At 34.7% G+C, this 13,073-nt stretch overlaps 1 protein-coding gene across 6 annotated transcripts in view; it reads left to right on the forward strand.

Annotated features, from left to right (window-relative positions):
- Positions 1 to 13,073, forward strand: part of LOC149828524 (isochorismate synthase 2, chloroplastic-like) — a 239,968-nt gene that overhangs the window by 95,718 nt on the left and 131,177 nt on the right. For all 6 annotated transcript variants that reach the window (XM_090017631.1, XM_090017628.1, XM_090017632.1 and 3 more), the window contains one exon: positions 12,879 to 12,997. In XM_090017631.1, the coding sequence (XP_089873757.1) occupies positions 12,879 to 12,997 (119 nt within the window). The remainder of the gene's footprint in view (positions 1 to 12,878; positions 12,998 to 13,073) is intronic.

The following is a 13,073-nucleotide window of genomic DNA, read 5'->3' on the forward strand; positions in this document are numbered from 1 at the left end:
TTGTCTCATGTGGTTCATCGTATTGTCTGTGTTTAACCAGTGTTAGATCTCTTTTTTTTCTATAATCTGCTGAATGGTGACATTTGGACACTTTGTTTTTCCCTCGTACTGTTCATTTATTCTGGTGGTAGCATCTTTTTTTTTTCTTTCCAGATCACGTGCACCTCATTCACAACATCATGCACCCATGTTGAATGTTCTAGCAGTACATATACTCCTCGGCATCAACATGAAATCTTCACCTACAATCTCTGTTTATCCCTTGATGGGCTAAATTCTCCCAGATTATCCTGCTGGAATGCAGTGATAGATGTCAAATTGATCAGTTAAGAGGGATTCACGGTAAGAATGTGAATTTGAAAACCCCAATTTGATAGATGATCGGCTTACGGTAGGGGTCGTTTTGATGGAATCAAGCTACCTATGCATTTTTGGGACTGTATGTATTTAGGAGAGCCATTAGTTTCTTTTCTTATACTATAGGCTTGATTCATTGTCCAACAGGAATTAAGCATTTGAAACCATGGTAGAATCTGCCACGATTCAGTTAAATCAGCATGAGCCACGACCAGTCATCCATTCATGTTTTGAATATGTGTTGTTTCTTATTAAAACCTACATCTCTTAAGCATTGTAGCTCATGATCATAGAACCATTTGCATTTTCCTCGGCAATAAGATGCCATATGGCGTAGGTATAGTCTCTGTTTTGTCTCATGCTAGTAGGATATTCTGCATTTAATTCTCATAAGACCTCCACCGCATATACCCTTCCAGTTCATCAGCATGCCCATTGTCAAGGTCCAAACTTCTGGAAATTGCCCATCAATACAGGTGCACTCAACTGGTTTAAAAGTGGCAGAGCTCTGTCTTAGGTCCAAACCTGGATTCCTCTACCTGAATCGACTTGATGGGATCTTCATTTTTGGAATTTCATGCATTCAGAGCTTAGTTACAAGGATTGTGCAACCTCTGTAATAGTTTTACATTGCGTTGATCTTGGAATATGTTTTTTTTTTATTTGTTATGTGTTCCAAAAAAAAAAAATTGAAATTGCAGCAAATACAATATCACATGTTTACATTCTAAACCTGTGTTTTCAATCCCTTGAACCTTAACACAGTGGATGTCTGTGTTTCAAGTAACATTGACAGGTATTTTTCATTCTACGATATTAGTGTTAAAAATAAAATTGTATCCAAATACCCAATAAGGGTATTTTTGTCTTTTATCATATAGTACAGTCCACTAGGGATTGAAATGTAATTTAACATTATAATAAATAAATAAACTGCCATACAGCTTAGGCACAACAGTCAAAAATATGACTGTTGTGCACAACAGTCAAAATATGACTGTTGGGCAGCAGTCCAACTAGACGTTGGACTGCCACCCAACAGTCATAATAATGACTGTTGGAAGGCAGTCCAAAGAGCTGGACTGCCTCCCATGTGTTGGAGTGAGGCTCTATAAATAGAGACTCACTCCCTTGTTATTCCTCAATGCTTTTAGAAGCATTTGAGGGTTTTCTCTAGAGTTTTTCCCCATCTTATAGGCTTGTATGCCTCTTGTGCTGTTTGGTATTTTTATCTCTTTTGAGATTGTATTTGGTCCATTAGTGACCAACTTTAAGTGAGTTTATTAAAGCCCTTTGTTGGCATTGTGTTTGTTTCCCTATTGTTCTATTGTACCTTGTTTCATTACATGGTATCAGAGCGAGGTTCTTGAAAGAAGGAGAATCTCGTGAAGGAAGTGTTCTTCGATCGTTGATCATTCCCTATCTCCTCTAGTCTAAACTCAAGTATTCATTATGGGAGAAAGAGAGTTCGCCACCGTCATCACCTACAAACTCAATGAAAACAACTACTTGATGTGGGCGACGGCTATGGAGAATCATATCAAAGGAAAAAAATTGTGGGGTTTTGTTAGTGGTTCTACTAGTGAACCACAACTCAAATTGACTAGAAGAGAAGGAGATCAAGTCAAAGCCTTGTCCGAAGAAGAAAAAGAAAAAGCCTTGGAAGAATTCCAAAATAAATTGGAAGATTGGGAGGCAAGCAATGTACAAATACTCTCATGGTTTATGAATACCATGGAGTTCAAGATCGCCACCAATATCATCAAATTCAAGAAGGCATGTGACGCATGGAGCTTTCTAAGAAGTACTTTTATCCAAAAGGATATAGCTAGACTTTATTATCTCCAAGATAAGGTACGTAACAAGGAGATAAAAGTGTAAGAGATTTTTACGGTATTTTATCTCCTATTTGGGATGAATTAGCCATGTTGGAACCAAAATGGGAAGGTTCGGCTATTGATATGAGAAGGACCCAAATCGAAAGAGAAAATCTTTTCTCCTTTCTTTATGGCCTTCGACCGGAATTTGAGCAAGTAAGATCTTCCTTACTTTATAGGACCACTTCTCCTTCTATAAGTGAGGCCCTTGCTCAAATTTGTCAAGAGACAAGACTTGGAATGCACAAGTCTAATGATGAGGTCCTTGCCATGGCAAGGCCCGGAAATTTTGTGAAAACATATAAACCACCTCACTTTGAGAAGTAGTTCAATGGAGAAGGACACAATGGAGGAGGATACAAGGGAGGATACAAAGGAAAAATTATTTGTCATCATTGTAAGGAACCCTGACATATAAGACCAGAATGTCCCAAATTTAAAAAGGTGGCCGCCTTAAGTGAAGAACCTCAAGAATCAAGAAAAGGGGGCAGCTTCAATGAATTAAATCTTGCTCAAATAGCAGAAGCCGTCTCACAACTTCTTAAGGCTGCACCTTCTACATCCGGAGCTACCATCTCTTCCTCGTCTCCTCCAGGTAAGACCTCTTGGATTCTAGACTCAGGTGCTTCTTTCCACATGACTCATAATGAGTCTCTATTATCTGATTGCACTAAATCATATTTTTCATGTGTGTCAACTGCCGATGGTACCTCTTTAAAAGTCAAAAGCTTAGGAAACCTTGATGATATTTCAAAAAAATTCTTTGTTCCAAAAGTGAGAGTCATTCCCAAATTGGATTTGAATCTTTTTTCGGTCTCTCAAATTGTTGACTATGGTTGTAAAGTATTCTTCTCATCTAAGGCATGTTGGGTGCAGGATCTCCAGTCAGGGAAGCTGATTGGGCAAGGACATAGACGAGGAGACCTTTACTACATGGATTTCCTGTGTTTACCAAAATACTCGTTTTGTAATCATGTCAAAGACATTAATATAGATCTTTGGCATAAAAGATTAGGACACCCAAGTATATCCAAATTATCTCTTTTTCCATTTTTGGAAAAAATTTGTAAAGATAAAAATTTTGTATGTGAAGATTGTATACTTGGAAAAATGCAAATGATACCTTTTGGGTCTAGAACCTCTGTGACACATAAAATTTTTGAATTAGTGCATTCGGATGTGTGGGGTCCCGCCCCTGTTATGTCAAAAGGTGGTTATTCGTACTATGTTACATTTATAGATTATTTTAGTAGACATACTTGGATTTACTTTCTAAAACTCAAATCCGAAGTTTTTTCATGTTTTAAAAACTTTCATAATCTAGTTAAAAATCAATTTAAAACAAATATTAAAGTCTTCCGCTCCGACTCTGGGGGAGAGTTTCTTTCAAATGAATTTCAATTATATCTAAAAAATCATGGAATTGTGCATCAAAAATCATGCCCTATGACACCTCAACAAAATGGGATTTCTGAAAGAAAACATCGTTATATCATTGAAACTACTAGAACCCTACTTATTTCAAAAGAAATTCCAAAGCAATTTTGGGCTGAAGCTGCCCTAACCGCAGTTTATCTGATAAATAGAATGCCTTCTCAAACTTTGGAAAACAAGTCTCCTATTGAAAAACTCTTTAAAATTTCTCCTGATTTAAAAAGGCTAAGGGTATTTGGTTGTAAATGCTTCGTGCTTCTTGAAAAATATAGCAAACTCTCTCCTAAAGCCATAAAATGTGTCTTTCTTGGTTATGCTGATAATAAAAAAGGATATCGATGTTATGATAAAACAAATGATAAACTCTATGTTTCTAGAAATGTTACCTTTCTAGAAAATGACAGTGGATTTGATTTTGAAGTTCCTAAGAAAGAATCCGAATATGATTTCTTATTTGATTTGTTACCCAATAAAGGTATTAGTAATGATATTGAAACCTTCGAGTCTATTAATGACTCAAGTAGTGAACCATCTCAAGATCTTCTTCAATACTCTAGACGAAATATTGGGGAGCATCCATGTGCCCTTGACAGATATAATCAATTAACAAATACTGAAGAAACTAGTGTTAGAAGGTCAGAACGAACACATAGGGCTCCAAGTAGGTTTGTCTCATATGAATCCTTCTTACCAAACTACAGGGCATGTCTTCTAGCCATTCATTCCTATCATGAACCATCCAACTATAACGAGGCCAAAAATATAAACGAATGGGTTGAAGCCATGAAAATTGAATTAGATGCATTACACAAGGCTCACACTTGGGCAATTCAACCTCTTCCTATCGGAAAGAAGACAATAGGGTGTAGATGGGTGTTTAAAATTAAAACAAAAAGTGACGGGTCTCTTGAGAGATATAAAGCAAGACTTATTGCAAAAGGATATTCTCAAGAATATGGTATAGATTATGAAGAAACCTTTGCCCCAGTAGCTCGTATGACTACAGTTAGAACTCTAGTTGCTATAGCATCCATTCGAAAATGGCCGATATATCAGTTAGATGTTAAAAATGCATTTTTGAATGGAAACTTAAATGAAGAAGTATATATGGATCCCCCCCTGGTATGTCTATTGAAAAAGGCATGGTCCTTCGTCTTCAAAAAGCCCTATACGGGCTTAAACAAGCCCCTAAAGCATGGTATGATCTGTTCAGTGGTACGATATTAAAACATGGATTTAAATCTTGTTACACTAACACTGCTATTTTTGTGAGATCTACAGGTACCTCATTGATCATTCTTCTTTTGTATGTTGATGATATGATCATCACAGGGAATGATCAAAAGAAAATTGAAGATATTAAAATTTTGCTTAAAAAATCTTTTGATATGACTGATCTTGGCTTTTTGAGATACTTTTTAGGAATTGAAGTAGCCTACTCACCAAGAGGATATATTTTATCTCAAATCAAGTTTGCAGCTGATATTGTTGAGCGTTCAGGAATCACGGACACAAAATATGCTGATACTCCTGAAGTAATAAATGCGAAAATGCGAGCTGAAGATGGAGTATTATTAGATGATCCAACCCCTTATCGACAACTTATTGTATCGTTGATGTACCTGTCCATTACAAGGCCAAATATTACGCATGTCGTACATTCTGCAAGTCAATTTCAACATGCGCCCACAACCGTCCACATGAGTGCAGTATTAAGAATAGTTCGATATATCAAAAAAACTATATCTAAAGGACTATTCTTATCCTCTTCCTCATCTTTAAGTCTTATTTCTTACACTGATTCTGACTGGGGAGGAGATCCCAATAACCGTCACTCAACTACTGGCTTTTGTGTGTTTTTAGGTGATTCTCTCATTTCTTGGCGATGCAAAAAACAACAGAAAATGTCTTTATCCTCTACGGAAGCTGAGTACAGGGCAATGGCTACCACAACCACTGAAGTTGTGTGGATGAGAGCACTACTTTTCGATATGGGTGTTGATGTCTCAGAACCTTCAAAGCTATGCTGTGATAATAAAAGTGACATCTATATAGCCAACAATCACACATTTCACGAGCGAACAAAACACATTGAGATGGATTGTCACTATGTTCGCGAAGAATATTTGAAGGGGACCATTACATTGCCATATGTCCAGTCCGAATTTCAGATTGCAGACTTCTTCACCAAAGCTCTTCTACTACCTTAATTTTTGTATCTTCTTAGCAAACTTTCGGTGATTTCCCTATAAGTTTGAGGAGGAGTGTTAAAAATAAAATTGTATCCAAATACCCAATAAGGGTATTTTTGTCTTTTATTATATAGTACAGTCCACTAGGGACTGAAATGTAATTTAACATTATAATAAATAAATAAACTGCCATACAGCTTAGGCACAACAGTCAAAAATATGACGGTTGGGCAGCAGTCCAACTAGACGTTGGACTGCCACCCAACAGTCATAATAATGACTGTTGGAAGGCAGTCCAAAGAGCTGGACTGCCTCCCATGTGTTGGAGTGAGGCTCTATAAATAGAGCCTCACTCCCTTGTTATTCCTCAATGCTTTTAGAATCATTTGAGGGTTTTCTCTAGAGTTTTTTCCCATCTTATAGGCTTGTATGCCTCTTGTGCTGTTTGGTATTTTTATCTCTTTTGAGATTGTATTTGGTCCATTAGTGACAAACTTTAAGTGAGTTTATTAAAGCCCTTTGTTGGCATTGTGTTTGTTTCCCTATTGTTCTATTGTACCTTGTTTCATTACAATTAGGTGTTGACCACGATGGTTTACTTTAACAGCACTGTGATTTAGTGTTCACGAAGCGAAGTGGCGTCGGTAAATATGCCATCCAGAGACTGATCCCCTTTTAATTCAGAATTTTTTAGTTCTGCAAAATGGCCCATCTTCTTACATATTGTCGAAAATCAACTATTCCATGTATGTTTCAGTAGAATTTATTGGGGAATAACTTATGCGTTAGCTCATCGGTTTGCTTATAGCTCACCTTGGTGATCGTGATCTCGATGCTCACAAAACAACATCATCCATCACATACTCACTGTGCACGACACTACTTTGCACTTACCTTGCACCTTCACTTCAGTCACTATACCGCACCATCTCTATCCTCAAGGCACGACCCTGCTACAGTGCCACTTACAGTAGCCTGTATATACTTTGTTACCTTACCTTCTTTTCACCACATCCCACAGCCCATCCTGTATATATACGGGGAATCACCTTCAGCTCTTGTAGCTTTGCTAGCATAGTATGTACACCTGTTTGGCTCCAACATCATACATTACATGTACACAACACATACATATTTGCTGTTAGCCGTTTTCTGCATTCATCATGGCGTGTTTCATCATTCTATCTGCATGCCTATACTCATTAGTTTAGGGATCAATTGGTACATATGTTCTACCATTAGTTTAACCTATCATGTAGGTATCAACATATCATTTCTGTATTTTAGGCAATCATTCCCTCATTTAATGCATTCCAAGGCATATATCTTCTTACCCATGACATACTGAAACCTCATTAGCTTAAGAGCATCGTACATTGAATATTCCATCTTCTTCCTATATTCACATCTCATTAACTCTGTTTTTACAGAAAAGTTATAAATCGTTGAATTTCTTTTCTAGATTAGAAATTTGAATTCCAATCCAATTCAAATGTAATAGCTAGATCATAATGAGAAATTTATATTTCAAGCACTAGATTAGAATGTATGAGCATGTATATATCTTAGAAATTGCTTGTTTTTCATATCATTTTTCTCTTTTATTTCAAAAAATTCACGAATGGGAACACGAATGGCACGTGCACCATTCTAATAAGAGGTGATTAAATTCTAAGTTGATGATTTGCATCAATGGCCATAGTCAAGGTGTGGATAAAACTTATGGTTTTCATCTTTTATGGAATAACACTGGATCCACACTGGATCTTTTTCAAAAATCATCATATTTTCTAAATATTTTCTTCCTTTATTAGAGTCTGACTTGAAATTAACTCAAAATATATATCAATGGCCATAGTCAGGATATATTGAGGGTTAATTTCATTTTTAAACTCTATAAATGCACCAAAATGTGTTTTATTTTTACTTGAATTTAAATATGATTATTATATAATACATTTTATGACCATAGTCAGAAATGTATTATATCTTCAATCTTATTTCAATTCACTTAAAGAATGAAATATGTTTTTCAAATTCAATTTTCAAATTTCTTTTAGATTCATTCATCATTTAGGATAGAATTGCATCATATTTTCAAGTTATTTTAAAAATCTAAGTGATTTTGAGATAAAATTTTCAAAATATTCCTTTCAAAGCCATTTCCAATCTTTATTTTCTCAATTCAAATTCTATCTTAAATTCCCATTCTTTTCATTCAAATTCCTTATTTTTCATCTTTATTTTCAAAATTCATTTTCAGTCTTGAAATTCAAATCGATTTTCAAATTCATTTTGGATTTCTCAAATCCAGTTCTATTTCTCAACTCCATATGGATCTTCAAAATTAGATTTTAGGATCCCAGATCCAAAATCAACCCAGAATTCAAATCCATATCCAATTTGAAATCCCAGATTTCATTTTGAATCCCAGTTTTCATATCCAAATCCATTCTGAATTCCAGATCTCATATCCAATCTGAATTCTAGATTTGAAATCAAAACCTAATTTAAAATCCAGATTTCAAAATCCAATTCTCTTTCGAATTCCATTTTGGATTTCTCAAATCCAAATCCATTTCCAAAATTTAATCCGGGTTTCCAAATTCAAAGTCCAATTCCATCTCAGGTTTCAAAACCAATTCCATTTTCAAAATCATCTGGATTTCTAAAAACCAATTTTTAAAATTCATTTGGATTTCTCAAAATCCAATTCCATTTCTAAATTCCATATGGATTTCCAAATCCCAGATTTCAAAATCCAAATTCCCTTTTGAACTCCATTTCTCAATTCCAAGTCCAAATTCAATTCTACTTCCAAGTTCCATCTGGATTTCCAAAATCCAAATTCTATTTCCAAATCCCATTTGATTTTCCAAATCCATTCTATTTTTAAATTCCATTCCTCATTTCAAACTCTAAATCCAGAACTTAATTTCATTTTCAGATCACACTTTGATTTTCAATTCAATATTTACAATTCCAAATCTATTTTTTGATTCATTTTTCAATTATATTTCAAAATCCAAATTCAAATTCCAATCCTATTTCCAAATTCATTTTGAAATCCATTTTAAAGTCTAAATCCAAATTCCAGATTCTATCTCAAAATTCCATTTTCAAAATCCTAGATCCAATTTTAAATTCAAATTTCATTCTTATTCTTCAAAATTCTATTTTAAATCTTCCTTCTTCAAATTAAATTCAAATTCATTTTAAATCTCTAATCTCAGAAATGATTTCAAAACTTCAAAATTTCAAAGTTATCTTTTCAAAATCTCAGATTTATTACAAACTTCAAAGTTTGCACTCGAATTTCAAGATTTTCAAATCAAATCCAATCTTTTTGAAACATTTCTTTAAATACTTTCAAACTTATTTGAGAATCACTTGGAAAAACCTAAAATTTTCTGAATTAGTCTTCTCTAAAGAGCATACATCTCTGCATTTAACACAAGCATGATTCTTTGTGCATTTAGACTTAGAATAAAATTTTAGATAATATTTAGGCAAAGCAAAGGCATAAAATTCGATCCTTGGTTCGATTACCCCTGGTAAAGGCGCCAAGAACGGTCGAACCTCGTACCGACGAGCAAGCCCCGTCTCTCCATTTTCCCGCAAATTTTCAAAATACGGAGGCGAGTAATTTTCAAATATTTTTCAAAATTAAGGTCAAGTGAGATCTTCACAAAAGAGTTCCTCTCTCTTTTTCTTTCTTTTCTTTTTTCTCTTCTTTTATGTCTTTTATTTCCCCTTCAAAAGGAAAAATAAAGGTTAGAAAGGAAAAGAAAAGGAAGAGAAGAACACAAGAGGAAAAATTTTGCGATGATCACACCAGGGCACATCAAACTCATGTGTCCAAAGTTAAAAAAGCTTCTTGCCATGGCTACTACATCTCAAGAAGGCCCATCATCTTCAATTGAAGCCCTCTCTCTTCAACAAATCGTAGATGCTCTTCAACCCTTTCTAAAAGGGGTCACTTTCGGTGCGGCCTTGTCAACCTCCTCTTCTCTCGGTAAAACTTCTTGGCTTTTGGATTCAAGTGCTTTCTTTCATATGACTCCAAGTTTTAATTCTTTTTTCGAGTATTCAAAAAAACCCCTTCCATCCTTTGTTTCAACTTTCAACCGCGGATGGAACGTCTCTTGAAGTAAAAGGAATGGGGAAATTTTATAAAACAAGGATTCTTTATTCCAAAAATTAGATTTATACCAAAATTAAACTTAAATTTACTTTCGGTTTCTCAACTCTCGAATCATGGGTGTGATATAAAATTCTCATCTAACAAATGTTGGATACAGGATCGCCAGTCCGGGAGATTGATTGGGGAAGGCTCTAAGAAGGGTGATCTTTACTATATCGATTCCCTTCAAGTTCCAAAGAATTCTTTTTGTAATGTTGTCCAAAAAGATATTAATGTATGGCACAAAAGACTTGGACATCAAAATATTGTAAAAATTTCTCATTTGCCTTTTGTCAAAAGTTTATGCAAAAGTGATTTCACTTGTAATGATTGTATACTTTGGAAAATGAAAAAATTGCCATTCTTTCAAAGATCTATGTTTACAACTAGACCGTTTGAAATTGTCCATTCTGATGTATGGGGTCCAACACCAGTTTTATCAAAATGTGGATTTGCTTATTATGTTATTTTTGTTGAAGATTATACGAGATATTGTTGGATTTATTTTCTTAAGCACAAATATGAGGTTTTTTCAACTTTTAAAACCTATCATATGATGATTAAGAATCAGTTTAATGAGAATCTCAATATTTTTAGAACTGACTCAGGTGGAGACTACCTTTCAAATGATTTCAAAAACTACCTTTAAAATTATGGTATTCTCCACCAAAGATCTTGTCCCAAAACCCCTCAACAAAACGGGTTAGCCGAAAGAAAGCATAAACATATAATAGAGACAACCTAAACTTTGTTGGTCTCTCAAAACATCCCAAAATGTTTTTAGGCTGAAGCTGCTCTTGCATCTGTTTATCTGATAAATCGGCTACCCTCTAAAAACTTGAACAATATCTCGCCTTTTGAAAAACTCTATACTAAAGAACCTGACTATAGTCGATTAAGAATATTTGGTTGTAAATGCTTTGTCCTTACTGATAAGAATGATAGGCTCTCACCTAAAGCGATTCCTTGTGCTTTTCTTGGATATTCCGAAACCCATAAGGGGTTTCGTTGTTATGATATCAAGAATGATAAGTTGTATGTCTCCAGAAATGTGCGTTTTCTGAAAAATGTTAATGGTTTTGAAAAGGTGAATCCTGTGAAGATAACATGGATTATTCTTTCCTATTTAAAATGTTAGCTCATGATGATGACAATGAGGATAGTGATGATGGTTTTGGTTTTACTCCTAATGACATCAATGAAAATGAAGATAGTTCCCCTCCTCTTCTCTTGGTACCTCAACATAGTAACGAAGAAGATTTAAGAGAACCTATAACATATATCCATAGAGATAGAAGTAATTTCAGGAGTGCTATTGAAAAATACAGTGAACCTAGTAGTTCTAGTTCAACAAATGATGATCTATGAAGAACTGAGAGAAATAGAAGAGTACCCTCTAGGTTTGTCTCATTTGAGTCTTTTTCACCCAGATATAGGGCTTGTCTTAGCGCTATTCACTCTTACTTTGAACCAAGAAATTTTGAGGAAGATAAAAAATTTATAGAATAACAATAAGCTATGGAAAATGAACTCATTGCTCTTAGGAAAGCAGAGACGTGGGAATTCTAAACTCTACCTATTGGAAAGAAAACCATAGGCTGTCGTTGGGTATTTAAGGTTAAGACTAAGAGCGATGGATCTCTGGAGAGATACAAAGCTCGATTAGTTGCTAAAGGGTATAGTCAAAAGTATGGGATTGACTATGAAGAAACTTTTGCGCCCGTTGCTCGAATAGTAACTGTCCGATGTCTCATCTCTGTTGCTTCTATCAACAAATGGAACATCTATCAAATGGATGTTAAGAATGCTTTTCTAAATGGTGATTTGAATGAAGAGGTTTACATGGATGCTCCACCATGAATGAAGAGGTTTCTCGGTCTCTTTCAAGTTATTTTGAAGGTTTACAAGTTTAACTTGTTCTAAATTTGGCAGAACTGCTGTAATTTAATCTAAGAACAATCTTACATTCAATACAAAGTAATAAATGAAGAAAAAAACATAGTAGGACAATAATTAAAGAAAATAAGAGCTAGGGCTTGATCAATCTCTCCTAAAAATTTCATTATAATCCTCTCTGTAAAGAGGAAAAAGCCTGATTATTATGAACCAGATTTGATAGAATATTAGACCCAATTGTAGTGCTACTCCATATATTATTCGAATCTTAAATCTGGATTTTGCTTTCAGTACAAGTGTCTTGCTTCTGGTTTGCATCAGTTAGCTGCCAGGAAGAGTTTTTCAAACCTATGGCTGGATCAAGAAATCATTACTCAGAAATTACTTGATATTTTGAGCATGCGTCCATGCTTTCGTGCTTTTAGAACATGTTGGAGTCTAATGATCACATTTAGAATGGTCAAAAAGGAGTTGCTTTTGTTTCTTTGATCAGTATTTATGTGTTTTTACCTTGTATTCAGTTTTCATCTTCTTTCCACTAAGAATGAACAAAGATGTTGCATCTTTGGCTGATTTAGAATTGTGTTATCTTACAATGAAAGATCCATTAATCCGGTGATTTTGGTCTTATGAGACGGGGTTTCTTCCAGTTTTCATTTTACTCCCACAATTTGATATGGTTTTTCATAGGCAGCTCATCTATGCTTATTTTACAGTTGTCTTTTTCTTGTACAAACATGCACATGTTGGATGTGGTAGAATTTCAAGATTATAGTGCCGTTTCAGTAATTTCATCAATGCATAAGTTGCACTTATGCTTATCTTTATTTCTCTTTGTTTTTTACTCCAAAAATATCTTGATGCAGTTAGTATTTCTAATTTGTTTTATGAGGCTTTACTTTCACCTATTAATATTTACTATCTACATCATGTCAACAGCCTGAACAATTGTTTCATAGAGTTCATCTTAATGTTTCAAGCGAGGCTGTAGCTGGGACAAGGCCAAGGGGAAATTTTTTGGAGGAGGACCTTCGAGTTGAACACGATTTTCTTCTCAGGTATGCTGTTATCTGGAAAGACCATATGTTAATGTTTATTTTCTATTAGTAACATTTTATCAAATTCTCTCATTTC

The sequence above is a fragment of the Nuphar pumila genome, chromosome 9, assembly GCF_984573655.1.
Source record: "Nuphar pumila chromosome 9, dmNupPumi1.hap1.1, whole genome shotgun sequence".
Taxonomy (NCBI): Eukaryota; Viridiplantae; Streptophyta; class Magnoliopsida; order Nymphaeales; family Nymphaeaceae; genus Nuphar; species Nuphar pumila.